General features: G+C 39.5%; 1 protein-coding gene across 6 annotated transcripts in view; it reads left to right on the top strand.

The window, feature by feature from the left end:
- PDE4DIPP2 (PDE4DIP) overlaps nucleotides 1–20,432 on the top strand; it is a 295,357-nt gene that overhangs the window by 102,643 nt on the left and 172,282 nt on the right. For all 6 annotated transcript variants that reach the window (XM_064372639.1, XM_064372637.1, XM_064372635.1 and 3 more), the window contains 2 exons: nucleotides 11,599–11,654; nucleotides 16,713–16,864. In XM_064372639.1, the coding sequence (XP_064228709.1) occupies nucleotides 11,627–11,654; nucleotides 16,713–16,864 (180 nt within the window). In that variant the 5' untranslated portion in view covers nucleotides 11,599–11,626. Of the gene's footprint in view, nucleotides 1–11,598; nucleotides 11,655–16,712; nucleotides 16,865–20,432 lie in introns of those variants that run through there.

Here is a 20,432-nt window from a genome sequence, read left to right as displayed (position 1 = left end):
GGGCCTATACTTGGATTTTGGCCTGGGGAATTTGCCAGAATCAATGCTTTCACTCCTACTTGCTTATTTCCCACATACCAGATCAGTCTGGACCTGACTGTCCCAGCCCCCATTTCTTTTAGCTACATGCTAAGACTATATTTAAAATACCTAAAGACTGGGAAGGGGTTGTTTTTGTCTCAGAAAGGATAAGCTGACTCTCCTCATGGTGTGCTCCCCATTGTGGGAGGCTCGCCTGTCTGTGGCTGAGGGATCATATTTCCAAGGCTAGGTGGAGTATCCATCCATTCAGTGGATGTCCCAGGACACTACTCCTATTGAAATCTACCCCCATTTTATAAATAAAATTCCAAACTGGGCTCAGAACATTCCACAAGTTGTCTCTGGCAAAAATTCAAATAGCATTTAAAGTTAGAAGAAAGTCCAGAATAAAAGAGATGTCATAGTGACCCAAGGTGGCTCTGTGTGATTCTATTTTAAAACACTCAAATGCATTGAGGACTTGTTTTCCTCTGTCTCAGAGCATTTTCTGAGTTCTGTGGCCAGCAAGACAAGCATGATCTGAATTTCTTTTTTCTGAACCCTTATGGCTAAAGTGCTAAATTAGTCACAGACTATAATAAATTGTATAATAATAATGTTTTATTTTCATAGCACTTTCATAGCCTGTGATTCATCTTTCCTTAATCTGTCTCATTATCTTCAGTCCTTTTCTGCTTGTTACATTCCACAGAAATGTCCTTCTTTCTTGGCTTTTCCAAGGCTAGCGAGGGAAGAGGTAACTTGCAACCAGTGTCTTCTTATCATGGTCATGGTAGAAAGGGTGTAAAGAAGCAATGACTTCTGACACATAGAAAGCATTGACTGGCCAGGCGCGGTGGCTAACGTCTATAATCCCAGCACTTTGGGAGACCGAGGTGGGAGGATCACTTGAGGTCAGGAGTTCGAGACCAGCCTGACCAATATGCTGAAACCCTGTCTCTAATAAAAATACAAAAATTAGTGGGCATGGTGGTCGGTGCCTGTAATTCCAGCTACTCTGGAGGCTGAGGCAGGAGAATCACTTGAACCTGGGAGGCTGAGGTTGCAGTGAGCCGAGGTCACACCACTGCACTCCAACCTGGGTGACAGAGGAAGACTCCATTGCAAAAAAAAAAAAAAAAAAAGCATTGACTGACAAAGAAAATTGAATAATTTCTAGCATTTCATATAGTTTAAGAATAAATTTATTGTCCATTTCATAATGTAGTATATTATCATTCATAATGTAGAATAACATGCTATGGAATTACAATATTTTTTAAATCATTACCCTATCCTGAAGCATGTAGACTTCCAATTTTTAACAATAATACTTCATAAATATCTAGGTACATAAAGCATCTTCTTCTGCAGCATTATTTTTTGAATAATAGATGTTCAGAAGTAGAATAACTATGTCAACATTTCCAGTTCTTGAAAGTAAATTGCAAATTACTCAAGTAATTTGAGTAATTTTATTCAGTCATTCAATTTAAATATCTTTTTCAAGATCTGAATTCCTGTTGTAAAGGGGGAAACTGAGTCACACTGGCATAATGTGACATAACCTAGATGAACCAATATCATCATTTTCAATTTTTACCCTTCTCTGGGGTATAATGCTTCAGTGTTGCTGTTAATCGCTATTACTATCCTGAAATGTTTCCTGAAATGATAATAAACAGAAAATTTTAACATAAGAAAGTAAAAGGTAGATGTAAATTATATCAAAGCTATGAATACCTATTAGGTTGTCTATTACAAGCAAAGAGAATAAAGAGAACATAGATGCCGTGTTTGGTTAGGGGATTATGGGCAATATCCTTTATATGCTGCTTTTAAACTAAGTCAACATAGATTTTTATTGCAGGAAGAAGTTTACATTTGTGTCTACCAAGTGACAACATGTGAAGTTTGGAATTGAGTTGGTTTTAGGTTTTTCCGTGTATTACTTGGAGGTTTTCTCTCTATTACTTTCTGGTATTGCTTGGAGATTTTCAGGTTATTGGTGCCACTGGAGCAGCATTATTGCCAGCAGACCCAGGGAGCCGGTTGTAGAGTCATTGCGACTTAATTCACCATGAGCTAAAATTATTATGTGTGGGCCTTAATATACCAGTTGTTCCCCTCTACACATCTAGCCTTGCCTTTGCTGGGATAACTTTGCTTACCCTTCAGAGGTTAGATTTAGAAATATCTCCTTTCGGAATTATTTTTAGAACCTAGGTCTGGGTGTTTTCTGTAGCCAGAACACGCTCTGCCAACTCTGTTGAAGCATGTAGCTAGTTGGTTAACTTGATATTTTCCATACTCTAGTTTATTGGAAAAATGAAATGCTTTCATCTGTAAATCTTTAGCATCTAACATTGTTTCTAGCACTTAGAACTAGGTCATCTATTAAGAGCTTTTCGGAGAAGATTCCCCAAAAGGCTGATGTGAATATCTGTTTGGTGGGTGCCTTCTTATTGTAGAATGGATACAGCAGGTTATCAAAGCTTGATGCCATTGTGCATTCAGATTGTACTTATCATTGTTTAAGAAATATGCATCTTGGCCAGGCGTGGTGGCTCATGCCTGTAATCCCAGCACTTTAGGAGGCTGAGGTGAGTGGATCACGAGGTCAAGATGGCCAAAATGGTGAAACCCCATCTCTACTAAAAATACAAAAATTAGCTGGGCATGGTGGCAAGCGACTGTAGTCCCAGCTACTCGGGAGGCTGAGACAGGAGAATAACTTGAACCTGGGAGTCAGAGGTTGCAGTGAACCAAGATCACACCATTGCACGCCAGCCTGGCAACACAGTGAGATGAAAGAAAAAGAAAAGAAGAAAGAAAGAAAGAAAGGAGGGAGGGAGGGAAGGAAGGGAAAAGAAAGAGAGAGAGAGAAGAAAAGGAGGGAGAGAGGGAGGGAAGGAAGGAAGGAGGGAAGGAAAGGAGGAAGGAAGAAAGATGTATCTTGTTTTCTCACTAAGGGAAAAGCAAAAAAAAATGCATTTTATTCCTATTATGACCTAGACTTCTTAAAATGCTTGACAGATGATCGTGAAAGATCTAAAAACCCTCCCTTCCAGGGACTGACATTCTAGAGGGGTCACTAGGCATGAATATATATCACTATTATTCCTTGACCTGACAGTGCCTTAACTCGAATTCACTTCAGTATTCTATAAGCCAAGCCATCTTTTGTAGTTCATCTTTCTTCCAGATTTTCCACCCTTGGAATCCTTAATGCTGAAATTATACTTCTTGACCACAGGTCAAGCACCTCACTTCCTCATTCTTTCTGAATGTTGTTTACCTCATCATGTATTCCAGTTCCTCAACTCTCTGTGTCTTCCAGGCCATCTGCTCTTTATTCACCTCCATACTGAACCCAGACGTCAGGGTCAGATCTTTGAATCATGTTCTCAGTGCTGCTTTAGAATCTAACTGCCTTAACAGTCTTGCAGCTTGGTAACCCTTAGTCAATTATATTATCCTCTAGGATTCTATAAGTGTTATTTTAGTATGTTATAAAACCATACTGAGAAGAAAGATTCTAGATTCATTCTTGCTAATCTTCAGCAGATCTATAATGCTGTTAAGAAATTCTCCTCCTCCTCCCACCTGTCTCTTTCCCCTGCTCCTTCTTTCTCTTTCTCTTAAAAATATATTCATCACAACCTTTGATTTCCATAGTGTAAATAAAAACAAGTTTCAAAACTTATGTTCAATATTATTTCTATTTGCAGAATTCACACAGGCAAATAAACTGAAGAACAACTAAGTAAATAGATAAAAATCTTTATCAATGTTGCCTTTAGGTGGTAGCATTTTTAAAATTATTTTTATTTTTCTCTGCACACTTTTCTCTTTTCCAATATTTCTATAAGAGGCATGTCATTCTTTTAAAATCATTAAAAATAGACATTGTAAAGAAAAGAAACTGAAAGATTATTTGAATATAAAAGTGGTGGAAAGGGAAAAAAAATCACCTGTCTCTTGACATTCAGTCTAGGGCTCTAGAAAGATTCAGCCAGCTGCAATATACCCCAATATCTTGTGGATAGAAGTTGTTAATGAAAACTGAGGATTGCAGGGTGCATTGCCAGGACCAAAAGTAAAATGCAAAAGGCAAGTTTCAGAGGTGGGTGGAGAGACTATATACCATTCCTAGGTGATGTGACTGAATCCAGAGCAGTTGTTTTCATGTCTCTTTTGAAAGAATGTTATCTGTGAATGTTATCTTAGCTGATTCAGCGGAGGTAGAGGAAAATTTATTAGATATTTGGATATGTGATGGCCTCATAAGGCAAAGTGAGGAAAAACAATTACTTACTCATTAAGAGGTTTTTCTGAGTCTTCATGGGTAGCATCAAGAAAGTAATGTCAATTTCCTTATTTTCTTTAGGATGAAGACTTAGTGCAGGACCCAAAACGAAACAAAACAAGGATCCTAAAACTTACAGGAGTTGTTGTGAATGCACGATGATCTCTGTGGCTACTGGGGACTTAGCACTCCAGAAAACAGCTTCTCAGAGTGAGGGTCACTGTCAGTGAATAGACTTTGAGTGAAGGGTGTAATTGCAGCCTGTACTGGAATAAAGTGGATGTCTCTGTATCAGTGCCAAGTCAGCCCATACTCAGTGGGCATTCAGAAGGAGGCTCACCGTGATACTCTCTCTGCTCTGGGGGCTTTGCCAATTAAGCATCCTCACTTGCAGAGGTTATAATGATAGGTCTTTAGATGAGAAAAAACGATAATCTCACTGTATTATATAATAGTCTTAACATTCTGCATCTGGGACTTTCACCCTATTTGCATTTGAATATGTGTTTTTGCAATTCTGGTGCCACATTGGGGGGAGGGTATTTGGCAACATTTGGAACATAGAAAATATAACCAGTGTCTCGCCTTAGAAAAAGAAAAAAACAAACAAACATCTGAGACATCTCAGAGCTTGTTCACGAATGCCTTTTCCACTTAAATGTGTCTGTTTCCACCACCTTTCCTGCCTTTCAGTTTATTCTGTTGGGTAGGGACAATGCCAAGTGTTATCACAGGAGGGCCTGGAGGAAGGTGTAAATATTCTGAAAAAAGAGGGTTAGAGATAGAGAAGTATAAAATGATGGATGACTCACTTTTCAGGATAGGACCTATATAAGAAGTCATACTAGCCACTTCCCTTTCGGGATTTTAATTCCTTTGTCACATGGCATCTGTTACACCAGTACTCAAATACTCAAGTGTAAGCTGTGCCCATCAGGGATAAGTTGATAGTCCAAGAAACAAATTTGTATCAGGGTTTGAAACAAAAATCCCATCTCATTAGCACAGCAAACAGCCCAGCCTTCCTTTCACCCCAGCTTCTTAGGGGCCATTTCCCTGGAGTCAAGGCAGGTACAAACGAGGTTCCCGGTAAATGTGTGGGAAATAGGGCATATTGGGAAAAGTAAAAGTTTGCTCTCAAATAGATACAGTTTTTACATTCAGGCTCTGACACCAACTAGCTGTGTGATCTTGGGCAAATTACTTCATCCTTCTAGGCCTCTTGTTTCCTCTCTGTAAAACATGGATAACAGTATCTACTTCAAAGGATTCTATGAGGGCTGAATGAACTGATGCCTGGAAAGTATCAGGCATTCAGTAAATTGCAGAGGCAGCATTGGTGGAGGGTGGTGATGGTTGTCCATGATAATAATATGTTCATTTAATACAAGGTTAGTATTGAGGAAAATTCCAGTGCAAAAAAACCTGTGGAACTGTAAAGTTATGCACCAGCAGTCCAGAAATCATTACCTGTAGATGTCTTTGTTTTTAAGTTGACACTATTTCTGAAATCTTACCATTTATAAATCCTCAGGGCCAGAGCTTCACATATTAAAAATAGGCTACAGTTCTTCTCATTCTGACCCTTTTGTAATTGCCACAGTTGCATATGGCTGTAAATTAAAAATAGGAAAAATGAATCTTGGAACATTAGAAAGATTTCTTTCATTTGAAACAGAAACCAGCAACTCCTGTTAAATGAGCTCCTGGATATGGGAATCAGAACAGAATCTGTGTTTGGATCAGTGCTTACTCCTGTGAGGACCCCAAGGAAGAGTGAACTTCAGCAGCCTTGCTGCCATCCCAGATGCCCCCACTGTCTGAGAGGCCACACCGAGCCCAATCCTTCCCATAGTTCATCTTTTAGCAAGGTCATTAATTAGGAAGAACAATGTAAATTCAGTAAAAATACATTCTTCAAACTTTTTAAACATAAGAATTAGCCTTTCGGCAAAAACAGTAAAAAGAAAAAAAAGGGGAGGATACTTACTATATTTTCCACCGCTCTAAACCTCCGGCCTTTTCACTTTTCCGGGTTCTTTTCTAATTTGTTTCTGTGGGTATTTTCACAGTAGTGCAAATCTTAGTCCCTTCTTGCTGACATTATTTTAAATCATTCTGGGGTCTTCTAAGCTATAGCGCTTGAGGAGGGAGGTGCAAATGAAGAAGCAGTTTCCCCCTGAGCTTCCCTTCATATTCCCAGCTAGGTGAGTGCTTGGGGAGGAAGGCTTGAGGAGAGGAAAGGTAAAAAGAAGTTGGAAGATGTCCTGGGAAATAGTTTAGGGCTCCTCAGGCGGGGAGAAGGGGGGTGGGAAGATGCGGGGAGCGGTTGGGAAGGGGAAAACAAAATGAAAGCCCCCTGAACACACTGTTCATTTTCCTATCATTGGGTCTTTGTTATGCTTCCTTGTGTATTTATTATACCCATCCTTCAGGACCTAGATTCAGTGTTCTCTGTTTTCTGTAAATTTCCTAGAACCCCTCCCTTGGCCACCCTGCCCCAGCCCACTCCCCATCCAGACAAAATTAATTGCTATCTCATTTATGTTGTGAAATCTCAGGTCAAATCTAATTTTTCTGATAATTATCTCTGAATCATGTGCCTGTGCCTGCTTCCCTCAATAGATTCTGAGTACTTTGACCACAGGGTGTATACAGTTTTTCACCTTTGTATTTCTAGCACCTAGTATATAAGCAACTGCTCAATAAATGTTTATCAAATGGAATTATAAACCCTAAAAATAGCAATAAGGGCCCAGGTTTTTGCTCCAGGTATTGCTATAGCAGATTGTTTTTTCTCCTTCTGAGTTTTTGTTCATCAGAAAACTGTATAAAAAGAAGCTTGAAAGATAGAAAATGCCTCTAAGAGATGGCCCTGGTCTCCAGGCTTAGAAATGTTAAGCTAGGGTGGTGGTTAGTGATGAATTAGGAGGGCCAGACTGTGTATGGGTCTCAGAACAAATTCAATGTATGTGAATAGCCTGAAGAGAGGGCCGGAAAATCACCATTCCTTTGGAAGTTTAGACACTGATATAGGAAGAAATAACCTTAGATTAATTATTTTAGTAGGTCAGACTGGAGAGAGGAAAGTAATGGAGGCTAGACAGGCATTAGTACCTTAGGTACAGTTTTCATGGTGATTTTGGTCTTGGATTACAAATATCTCATGCTGTTCAAAGACTCATAGAACCTGCTTGTAATGATGATTACCATCTTGTCATTGGTTTTGAATGAGATGATTCATTCACATGATCTGTTGCTCCTCTCAGTCCACAAATTAGACAGGCTAAAGTGTAAGAAAATAATACCAGAGATAACAGTTCATGGAGGAAGGTCTATTTTGCCTTATAGAAAATATCTCTCTGCAGACTACAAAGGAATAAGAAACCCAAGTGTCCACCCGTCCCCACAATGTTATGAGAAACTAGACTAGTGGGACCAATGCAATGCTTGCATCTTGAAAGAAGCTATATCAGTGGTTAGTTTCAAGTACAGCAAAACTGAGTGTTTTAGATAACCCTGGCCGTAAATGAAACTACCAGTCTTAGAAAATTACTGGAAGAAATCATCACAGCACAGTTTGAGAGTGTCAGAATATCAGGGGGTTCTAGATGGCCTTCAGAGAAGCAATTATTTCCTGATCATTCTCAACTTAATCACACTGGAAAACCATAGAAAAAGCAAGTAATATGGGATATTGAATGTTGATGTATTATTTGATTCTAACATCTTAATAGCTACTTGCAGCAAATCAAGAAAATATGAGTGATATACGAAATCAAGCAGGTGAAACAGCTTGATTGATGAGTAGGTTGTACTTGGAAAACGCTTGGTACTTCCAAAAGCAAAATAATGTCTTGGCGAGAATATTAATATACGTGATTTTAGTGGAATTGGTATTGGCATTAGCAGATTGATGAGGTGGGGAGAAAAGTATAGTTTGTTTATAAAGAAAAAGCAAAATTTTAAGTAAAAGCATTTCAGGAGAAAGATTATACGTGGAAATGTAGGAGAGCTAAAAGTGGCCTGGTGAACCACATATTAGCTGAGCATGAGTCATTCATGGATTGATATTTAAAAAAACTAGAGACACTTGAATTTGAGAAACTAGGACAAGGATACAAAATTTTTTTCTGAACTTGGGTAATATGGAAGAATGTACCAACATATATTACCACTTTGTGTGTGTGTGTGTGTGTGTGTGTGTGTGTATGTGTCCATGCTTGGAGTCTGTCTATACCATACACCAATTCTCCTTGCATTTTCGTTTATCAAATATTCTTACAAATTGCAACTCCCTAGACTTACACTCTGTGTTTCTCCACTCTGAGCCCCTTCCCTTGGGGAGCATCAGTTTCCTTTCCAACCTGCAGAGCAGCTGAGTGAGCCCCTCCCTCTGGCAATAAGAGAGGGAACTTGAGCTGTTAATAGAGCTAAAGTGATTTCTGAAAAATCTCCTGAGAGACCGTGGGAATGCCTATTATCTCCGTACCTATCTAAAGTGACCTCTCTATCCTTCCAGTTATTGATTCATATAGGGCAGGCAGAGTGCTCAGAGTGCATGTGGGTGAAATGGGAAGGGTGAGATGGCTGGTAGGACTGATAGGTATTGCCGTGTGGTAGCTTGCTCTTGACCTATAATGTGCAATCTGCAGAGCAGAGAAGATTGAGTGAGATCGTGTCTGGAAGGTACCCTGGATCCTTGGACAGTATTAAAATAGGTTTTATGTTTAAGCATCTATTAGAGTAGAATTGCATAATTACTGCAAGGAACCTTAGAAATGCATGTCCCTCTTTTATAAATATTAGAGAAAACTAATGCCCAGAGAGGTGAAAGTGACATATAAGCCAGTTAGTAGCTTGTCACCACAAATTAATTAATTGTGTGTTGAAGCCAATGGATTCCTCAAGACTGTGACTTAGTAAAGCAGAAATGAAATTCCGTCTGCACTTGGTCTGTACTGGGGTAACAGCATCAGAAGCCTGCAACATGCCAGCCAAGTATCATAATTAAGTGAATGAGAGATGACAAGGACATGGAGTGGCAGGGACTGTGGCAAACTGGAAAACACATCGCTGTCCTGTGTAAAGGGGGCAAGTTATCCCCCTGTGTGGGAAGGCAGGCCCAGTGTTGGTAGACCCACTGATTTCCCAAGAGCAGTTAGAAATGGGTCAACCTTCTGTGGGCTAAATAAAACATGTCGGATGGGCTGAATTTGGCCTGAGGGTTGAGCTTGCTCCTGACAGCAGATGCAGCCACCTTCATCTGTGGACTAGGCAAAAATGCTCAGTGAATAGCCCCAGCTAAGTATAAATTTTTCCCCACAAAATTTTAAGACATTTTTCTGGTTGATAGTTTTGACATCCTTCTCCTTTTTTACCTCAACAGAGGGGAGTCCATAAGTAGTACATTCTTCTTTGGCCTTGTATACTCTCAGGGAAAGCTTTTAAGGAGAGGGAGAAGGGAAAGAGGCAGGGGGCCTGGAAGAATCACAAGCTGGTGATCTACTTTTGGATACTAAATGATTGTCAGGTGGTATGTGTAGCCCAATGTGCCCTGTCTGGTATGTTCATGTCCATCTGGGAATTCACAAAGTAAAGATTTCTGCCAAGATCCAGCCCTGAGGCAGGGAAGAAAAAACACCAATTTCCAAGCAAAGGCCAGATCCTCCTCTGCCTCCCTGTGAGTATCTTCTGGCTTTTAACAGGAGAAGTCCTCTAAATCTCTGTTTACAGAATTCTTGGGAGCACCCAAGAGTTTAAAGAATAAGCTACCTATTGAAAGCATCTTTCTGTAGGGTTATTGCAATCATCCGTTTCTGACTTCCTTATCACTCAGTCAGTTGCCAAGACAGTAGCCAGCCCCCCTTTAAAACATTAGTCACTCAGTCTGTCTTTCTTTTTTATCCACAAGACCCTAGTGGCTAAATGCCTCTTGATGTCCTGAAAGGCTTCAAACAGTTTGCACCCTCTGCCCAGTCCTCCTATTAGTTCCCTGACCTCACCTCCTGCTACTCACCACGTTCTTACTGCACCCAGTCACTAACTAGTATGCTCCCTCTTATGGGCCTTGGCATTTTATGTTCTCTGCTTAGAAGACTCTTTCCCTAGAGACCCTCATGCCTATTCTTATGGCTTCTTAGAGCAGCCTTGTCTACTGAAAATTGCAGTCTCCTCTACCTCCTCCTACCTCCAGCTCCCTCTATCCACGTTCCCCACTTTACTTATTTTATAGCACGTATTCCCAACTGCTACTATACAATTTATTTATTTGTCTCCTGTAGTGTAAAAGTTCCATGAGTGCAGGGATTTTTGTCTGTTTTGCTCACTGCTACATTTGTGGAGCTTAAAACAGGGCCTAAAAACCCAGCATGTGCTTGACAAGTGTTTGTTGACTACATTTTAAGATATTGTCCCCTCTCTGCTAGGGATGGTGGTATTTACTGTACTGAACAGATACGCCTCTTGCTACTGAATCATGGTGTTATTAACATTTCCATTCATAAACTTGGTCTGTTTTTCAAGGTTTCTGTGTCAGTTCTACTTTCTAAACAGATCTTGAATTCTTAAAATTTCCCTTAAACTATCACAACTTCCTATTTGGGACATAGACTCTTACCATCCATTTTTGCCCCTTCACAGTCTCACTGTGTAGAGCCAGGATGCAGCTAGCTGGAATGACTGACCTAAAATTTAAATGTGATCATTATCATTCATTTCTTATGTAAAATCCTTCATTGATTCCCCATAGCTCTTTAAAACTCGGTGGCCTTACCCCATGCTACAAGGCCCTGAGTGGCCTGGTTACAACATGGGCTTTCTTTCTTCCTCCAACAGACCAGAGTCCGCTCTGACTCAGGGCCTTTGCTGTTCTCTCATGATGGAACACTCTTCCACTCACATTCTACACCTGGCTGATATCCTCTCCATCTATGTTTAAATGTTCCTTTCCCTGAGTTTCTCTGAGTCCCTATGCTAGTTAAGTTCCCTCTGCATTTTCCTTCATAACATTTACTACAATAGTAGTCAATGCTTGTGAAATTATTTTAATGGCTGGGTCTCATGTACTTACTGAATATAGGAACTCTTCTGGGGCGTTTGCCTTTGTATCCCCAGCACTTGACACTGTCCCTGATACATAATGGAAGCTTAGTAAATACTTGCAGAGATAAATAGAAATGACAAATAGGTAGGTGTCTTCTCCTCGATCCCTGGGATTGGGGACCTTGTGGGATACTCATTAATTAATGATGTGTTTCTCTCCACAGAGATTATTTTGCAGAGGATGATGGGGAGATGGTACCCAGAACAAGCCACACAGCAGGTAAGGATGCTGTAGGTCTTGCCCTGTCAAATTCTTTGTTTCTTTTCTTTATTCATTTGTTTTTCTTTTGAGACAGGGTCTCACTCTCTCACTATGGATGCAGTGCAGTGGTGTGATAGCTCACTGTAACTTCAAACTCCTGGGCTCAAGCTATCCTTTCACCTAAGCCTCACGAGTAGCTGGGACTACAGACATATGCCTAATCTTTAATACGTTTTCAGAAATGGGGGTCTTGCTATGTTGCCCAGGCTGGTTTTTAATGTCTGACCTCAAGAGATCCACCCACTTCAGCTTTCCAAAGTGTGTGGGAGAAATTGGCACCTGGCCAATTCTTGGTTTTCTAATGATCATAATTCCCATGAATTATGGCCTCTTTAAGTTCATCATGGCAATATCTTCAAACTTTTGTGAATTTCCAAATTTACACATACTACTGTAGCAATTTCACACTGACAATTATAAGCTAGATATAATTCTATGTACTGAGAGGCAGCACAGTACAGCAAATCATAACAGATACTTATGTGAACTCGTCATACTTTTAATGATTCTGTAATTGCAAGGCTAAGCTCACTTATACAATGATTAAAATAAATTATGTTACTAAAATGAAATATCTGCCTTAATACACCATTAAAATGGGTATAATAGGCTAGGCTCAGTGGCTCATGCCTGTAATCCCAGCATTCTGGGGGGCTGAGGTGGGAGGATCACCTGAGGTCAGGAGTTTGAGACCAGCCTGGCCAACATGGTGAAACCCTGTCTCTACCAAAAATAGAAAAATTAGCTGGGCATGGTGGCCCCTACCTGTAATCCCAGCTACATGGGAGGCTGAGGCAGGAGAATCACTTGAACCCAGGAAGCAGAGGTTGCAGTGAGCCAAGATCTTGCCAGTGCACTCCAGCCTGGGTGACAGAGTGAGACTCAGTCTCAAAAAACTTAAAAAGAAATAAAATAATAAGTAAATAAAATGAGTATTATAATAATAATGTTAATCTCATAGGTGAGACTGAGAAAAGGTCTTAGCACAGAGGCTGTCAAGTAATAAGCACTCAGTATCTTACTCATTGTTACTATTAATGTATTCGTAATAACAGCACAATTATTACTGCATTTACATTAGCCAGAGATCTACATGAGTTGCAAAACCAAAGGGAAGGTAACATTCTTTTGGGGTCTATTTTTCACAAAGAGGGTTTTACTTCCTTGCTAAGTTATTTGCTTTTTTCATAACAGCCTGGAAGCACAGATTGTTTATGTGCACAATTTGGAAAAAAGTTTTTAATTTGAATAAGTTAAGGATTTCAGAGTCACTTAAAATTAGTATTTGAAATTGTGTGTTAAATCCGCTAATTCCAAGGGTTACTATGCTCAACATTTTAAATGTCAGTCTTCTGCATTTTGAGGCAAAAATTGAAGGACTGGGGTGAAAATGTGAGAGGAATGGATAAAATGCTTACTACATATAAGACGTGGTGAGGTGCTTTTATGTATTATTTTATTTAATCCGTGTAACAGCTCTGTAAAGCAGATGTTATTACCCCGTTTTTACAGAGGTAATAAATCAGCAAAATTAAGAGATTTGCCTAAATTCCCACAATTAGCAAGTGGGCAAGATTCAAATCCAAGCTTCAAAGGCACTGCTCTATCATATCCACCAATCTAACTGTGATGTATTATTATTCTGTTTTATCTAATTATCTTCCCCTCAGTAGCATATTTAATTTCACCTATTGTGGAAGAAATATTTTTTTCTAATCTTTATTTATTTATTTATATTTTTTGAGATGGAGTATTGCTCTGTTGCCCAGGCTGGAGTGCAGTGGTGCCATCTCGACTCACTGCAACCTCCACCTTTCAAGTTGAAGCAATTCTCCTGCCTCAGCCTCCTGAATAGCTGGGGTTACATGTGCCTGCCACCATGCCTGGCTAATTTTTGTATTATTGGTAGAGATGGGGTTTTGCCATGTTGGCCAGGCTGGTCTTGAACTCCCAACCTCAAGTGATCCGCCCACTTCAGCCTCCCAACGTACTGGGATTACAAGTGTGAACCACTGCACCCAGCCTCTAATTACTTTTAATTTAAAATTTCGCATTTACTTAGAAACATTCAGAATATCACCAAAACAGGTGCAACATCATCATAATTATTTTATTATTATTATTTGCTATCATAGAGTAGTATACAACTACAGAAAATTATGTTGGGTAAGCTGCATGAAAAACAATTGAAGAGGGAAAAGATAGTATCTCCATATATATATATATATATATAATCGATTTGTGGTATGCACCAATAAAACCCGCTTTAAATTTCTGTTCCAATTTAAACCCCCAAACAGTACCAGGCAAGGTTAGTGGCTATTGAAACTACCATTAAGGAGAGGGTTATCTGATGGCACACTGAATACTACATTAATTTTGCAAAAATAAAAAGACATTGTACAGTGTTCAGTTTAAAAACAAATCATATGATCTTACATTTCAGTTTTTTTTCTTTGAAATCAGTGGTGCAATGGGAAGTTAAATAGTTTTAGGCAAAAAACAAACAAGAACAAACAAACAAAAAAAGGCTCTTTTAAAACCACGCTGTTGACTATCATATTTTTCTTCACCTTTTTCATCTTTCTATTTACCGGTGTCTTTCCAATCCCTTTTTTCTTTCTTCCTTTTTTCTTTTTCCAGTTTTTCTAACTTCCCTTTTCCCTGCATCAGACTTTCTTTTATTCCAGAATACAGAAATAGCCTTTATATTTATAATCTTAAAAGCCTTTCTTTCCTCAAGGCTGTATATTATCTGCAGCAGTAATTCATTTCTTTCATTTCTCTCAGTTTCCTTACAACATCACCAATGAATTAGCCAAGATGTTCTCTTGTGTTCTTTTGGGGCAATTTTCAGAAGAAAACAAAACAAAACAAAAAATGGAGATCCCTTTGGTACATTAGAATCCTGGAAAATTCCCCCCCGCCCTCATTTCCTTGCAGAGAGAATATAGATTTTTGTTTCTTTCTTGTAACTGACCTGTTCACTTTCACCCTGTCTTCAAATTTTTTCTTTCTCTTTAGCAGAAATGATTTTCCATCTTTTCTGAACATTTAAAAACAAAAAAGAGAATTCTAAGAAGTTGACTAAGCATCTGGGTGCTTTTTCTTGTGCTGCTTCTGGCAAGTTGGCAGAACAAAGGAAAGAAGGCAGGGAAGGAGGGATGGGGGAAGGAAGGAAGGAAGGATGGAAGGAGAGGAGGGGAGAAAGAGAAAGAAAAAAGAAAGAAAAAGAGAGAAAGGAAGAAAAAAGAGAAAGAGAAAGAAAAGAAAGAAAGAGAAAGAGAAAAAGAGAAAGGAAGAAAAGCATGTGTTGGCATTTTGCCTCTTTATTGCCTTGGATCTCCTTCGCTCAAGTGTCTAGTTAACGGCAAGGAAATTACCTGGTGCTTGTTTTGCTCTTACGTGCCCTGACATTGTCTACAGAGCTTAATGCTTTGCCATGACTGTCATTCTTTCTTATTTAAAAAATAGTTCCACAATAAAGGTTCATTATTTCCTTCTGTCAGCCAAAAACTATGTAGCTTTCTATGTTGTCCACCTGGATCTGTAACTCAGGTAGGCAGTGACTCCAACCCTGCCCCAACATGAGGTCCTCTGTGTCCTTTGTTTGACAGAGGCTCTGATTTCTCATTCTTTTACAACATTACTTCTCAAAAGCAAGCATAGGGTTAATTACAGTGTAGACTCCACGAGGTTCTCCCAAAGCAATGCTTCCACTGGTTAATGGAATGATTGTCTCTGCCTCTTTGCCTATTTTCCCCACTCTCAGACCTTTGCAATCCCTTTAGTTGTTAAAATAACACAGTAGTAGCATACCGCTAAGGAAGACAGGTGGAGAAAATATGGGATCGGTTCTGCCACTTTTTAGCAATGTGATCTAGGACAAGCAAACTTTCTGAACCTTTACTTATTCAGCAGTAAAATGACTTTAATAATCACTTATGTCTATTTCACTGGTTGCAGCAATTTCATCAATGAAATAATTCATGTGAAACTATTCTGTAACATGTAATGCCCTTTAAATATGTTGGTTTTTACAACTGTTACCATTACCAAATAGTAACCTGAAAAAGTCTCTGTAGAGATATTTGTAGAAATACTTCGCTAGTAGCTTGGTTTTTTCCTTTAGACTCTTTTGGTTACCTATTGTTATGTGACAACCTATCCCCACTTAAAACAGGAGTCAGCAGACTACAGCCCATGGGCCAACAGCCAGTTTCTATAAGTGAAGATTTATAACCACACAGTCACACTCATTCATTGACAGATCGTCTGTGTCTGCTCTGTGCTACAGGGTGGAGTTGAGTACCTGTGACAGACATGCTATGACCCACAATCCTAAAACACTGTCTGGTCCTTTAAGAAAAAGTTTGCTCACACCTGGCTTAAAACTACAATGATGTATTATTTCTCACATTCTGTTTTGGGAAACTGGGCATTTTTGCTGCTGGTCTCACTTGGGATCACTCAACTGGCTGCGATCTTCTGATGGCTTGACTGGGGTTGAAGGTCTCATACAGCCTTGCTCACATGTCTGGCAGGTGACTGTCAGCTGGGGCATCTTCACTTCCCTGAACAGCTTTTCAGTTTCCAGTGGGGTAGACCAACATCTTCGCAGCATGGTTGTCTTGGGATGCTAATAAGACAAGAACAGAAATGCAAGGCCTCTCAAAGTTCGTTTCTGGAAGTCAGACAGTGGCACTTTTATCATATTCTGCCAGTCAAGGCTAGCCACTTTGCCAACCCAGATTCAAGAGTTGGGGAAACAGGCTTCACTTCTTGATGGCAGGAGTATCACATTGCAAAGGTGTATGGACGCAAACTAGTTTGATTCGCTGGGGATGGCTATTAATATGATTTCCCACAGGCTACTTTACGTGAACTGCTTCTATGTGGCCTAGACTGAGTTTGTATTTTGTGGAAACTGAATTCTGCGGGAATGTGCGAGTCACAATGATCCTAGTGCCACTATTAGATAAATCTTTCCTTGTTATTGTTCTGTTTCACCGACAGCTTTCCTTAGTGGCACTAAAGATCGAGGCCCTCCAGTGCAGTCACCGATCTGGAGAAGTGGTGAAAAGGTCCCTTTTGTGCAGACATATTCCTTGACAGCATTTGAGAAACCCCCTCAGGTACAGACCCAGGCTCTTCGAGACTTTGAGAAGGTAAGTCATGTGAGTGAGTGGATAATCGTTATACCAGTTAGAAGCAGTACTATGGAATAATGATGTCTTATAAAAATATGACCCATGGATTAGTCTGGATTGTGGGTTATTATCATTGTGGTGTCTCTTTCAAGAGCATGTGTCCCAATAAGCATATGCTCTGTTAGCTGCGTGCTGGGGGGTGTGGTTTATGGACACTTGCCTGTATAGCAGTCCCCGCTTATCTGTAGGGGGTACATTCTAAGACTCTCATTGGATGCCTCAAACTGCATAGTATTGAACCCTATATACGCTGTGTTTTTTTCTATACGCATATACTTATGATAAAGTTTAATGTATAAATTTAGTGTTAATGAGATTAACAATAGTTAATAATAGCATAGAACAATTATAAAAATATACCAGCATTACTACTCTCGCACGTTTACATTATTAAGTAAAACGGGAGTTACTTGAACACAAGCGCTGTAATACTGTAATCATCTTATAACGCAGACAGCTACCAAGTGACTAAAGCATGCGCGATGTATACAGCCTGGATGTGCAGGACAAAGGGATGATTCAAGGGTGGGATGGAGCGGAACGGCACGAGATTTCATCATGCTACTCAGAACCATGTGCAATTTTACATTTATGAGTTGTTCATTTCTGGAATTTTCTATTTAATATTTTCAGACTGTGGTTGACTGTGGGCCGCTGACACCATGGAAAGCAAAACTGTGGATAAGGGGGCATTAACTGTACCGGTAAATTCTGCCTCATTACCCATACCCTTGGTTTACTTCTCAGATAAACTCAGGAAGTTTAAACGGCATCCTGAGAATCTGTAGATACAGCATAGTGAGTCCCAGTCCAGCAGCTAGTATTATGTTCTCTGTTGCCAGCTTGGACCTCTCTAGATACCTGGGAATTGCCTGCAGTACGCGGTGGCACAGTAACAACCGTTTGTTTCTCAACAAGAATCTGATAATGTTGCTTGAACCTCCTGAACCAGTGCCACGTGCTCTGCTTCTTCATATGTTTGTCCTTAGATTTGACCAAAACCAGCAAGTGATAATGTAATACAGATCCCCAGCTCCCTATGAGCTGGGTTGATCCCAGGAGGTCTGTACAAAAGAACATGTCTACTGGGATTTAAATAGCCCAGAAACAGGCACCCGGAATTTCTTATACTCCTGTGCTCTAAAATAAATAAATAATAATAATAATAATGGCTCTTTGGTGCCCCCTCAGGGATAACCGGGAAGCAGGTCCCACATACGTAATGTGTAAATAGTCTCTAAGACACTGAGGTTTCTCTCATTCTGGAATTGGTAGCTTTTGACAGAAAAAAAAAAAAGTAAAATTCTAATTTCAAAAAATGTTGTGTTGACATGGGTTTATCCCATCTTTCCTCAATTTGTAAATAGAAATATTTCACTAAGACTTTCTGTACATCCTACTAGATATTCCTGTGGGCAAAGAATATGCACCACCTAACGTGTGCCTAAGAATTAGCCTATTCTTCATCTTTTTTGCTAAGAATTCTCATGGATCTGTGTGTATGTTTTTTTAAAGACACAGAGAGTTTACATGATAATTAAGAGGCTTTGAAGAGTAAACCTCTGAACAGCTCTGTTGTGCTGGTGGGGGTAGCAGGGATTATAACACCCCAATCCTCTCCTTTTTTTTTCACCTTTGGATCTACTGCGATGGAGAAAAAGTGAGCACAGCTGCAGAGCTCTTCAAAACACTATGGAGTGCTCTCTAGAGGACAGCCAGCCTACATGTTCCTTTTTGGTGAGAGGTGACTGGAAATATAGAAATGAGGGTTGTCACCTGCATTGAAGGAATGGATGGCTGCACACTGTGGGGGGAGGGGAAATGATGGGTTGAGTTGGGTGATAAGCAGGGGTCAGCTGACTTTCAGATATAAGGCCCTAAATCCTTTTCTCTTAGAGTTTGGGTCTGATATCACAGATGATTCCTTATTTCTTGATGCTGGGAAACACTAACAGAAGCCAAGCTAAGATGCAGGGAAAAGGCCAATAAGAGAGAGTTTAAATCTCTCTCTGTTTATGTGTCAAATAAAAAGTAAATAAAGAGGCTACAGCACACTTCAGGCTTGATCAGAAAGACATTGCCAGTAAACCATGCAGTACTGTGTCACATGTTTGTTCATTCTTATATCCATTCATCCATCCTGTGGACTCTGAATGACAAGCCTCCATGAAAGGATTTAAAAATTAGAGGAAATATTGGTTAGAAAAAATATAGGAGAGATAGGAACACATTCCAATGCCCCACCCATATTTTAAACTTTACAGAAAATACCATGTTATTTAGAAAATACTAAATACCATGTTATTTAGAAAATATTAAATAACATGGTATTTTCTGTAAAGTTTAAAATATACATTCGGTAGCCTTGATATATAGGACGAGTAGCTATACTCAGAGAGAGGAAGGGTCATGCTAAATGTTTTTTGTCAGAGAAGGGTTGACTCCTCCAGAGCTTAGAGAAGTTGTCAGAGGGATATAGGCCTGGGAGAAGCAGCCAGGAATCCCTTCTTATTTCATTTATCTGTGTAACAAACACATGATCACATTAAATGAGATTCTTTAGTTGCTGCCCTTAGATAGTTATAGTCTATTTGGAAGTACAGATATTGCATTAATTACAATATAGAATAGCAAGTGCTTTCATAGAGATAATGACAGTACACTCTGAGACCTTGAGAGAACATACCTACTTTTATTAAAGGAATAGGGAAAGGCCTATTACCAGAGGACACTTCTCCTGGGGGCTGCACATTGAGCAAGGTCTTCAAAAGTTAGATTTTACTAGTCAGAGAAGTGGAGTATAATATTCCAGACAGAGGGGAAATCTGGGGGAAGGAAGAGAGATATGTTCATGGATTGAGCAAATAAGAGACTGGGCTATTGAGAGGTAAAGAAAGGAGAGTTAGAACAGGAGAGACCTAATATTAAAGGAACTTAATCTGTCAAAAGTAATTGTAATTGTTCAGTAACATGGTTACTTCTAAAATGTTTGCTCATGTAGGAAATTCTAGAGAAAAGAAGGTTCTTTGATCACAGGGAAAGAGATAACAGACTGAAAATGCAAAGACTGGCACATTATGGAACCAAAACATAATTGGTCAATTAAGGAAGTGAAAATGACAACTATCGTTTATGTTGGTGCAGAGAAAAAGGGACAAAGAAGGCAATATTTCGCACATACAACAGTTTTTCTTGTCTTTCATTCTCCACCCACAACCAACAGCTTGGTTGTACGTGTATACAAACTCCATTGTATGTTTGTTAGGTTGAGGTCAATAGGTATTATTTTCCATATGAAAGGAGGGCATTGCTTAGCATATATGCTTCATTTGTATTTTCGAATGAGTGAGTAGTTTAATTAATTTCCCAACCTTATCAGCTTTGTTATGTAGGGGCTTTTCCCCACTCAGAGAGTCCACTGATGAAGGGATCTTTATTATTTTCAGATCCGTAGAGTTAAGCAGTGGGTTAAGTGTATCTCATAAATTGTCTTATTTTGTCTTTTAAAGACATGAAACAAACATCA

This window comes from Aotus nancymaae, unplaced genomic scaffold (genome assembly GCF_030222135.1).
Source record: "Aotus nancymaae isolate 86718 unplaced genomic scaffold, 86718_ANA_hifiasm-v0.15.2.pri h1tg000007l, whole genome shotgun sequence".
NCBI classification, from domain to species: Eukaryota; Metazoa; Chordata; class Mammalia; order Primates; family Aotidae; genus Aotus; species Aotus nancymaae.
This window is presented reverse-complemented; position numbering and strand designations above follow the sequence as displayed.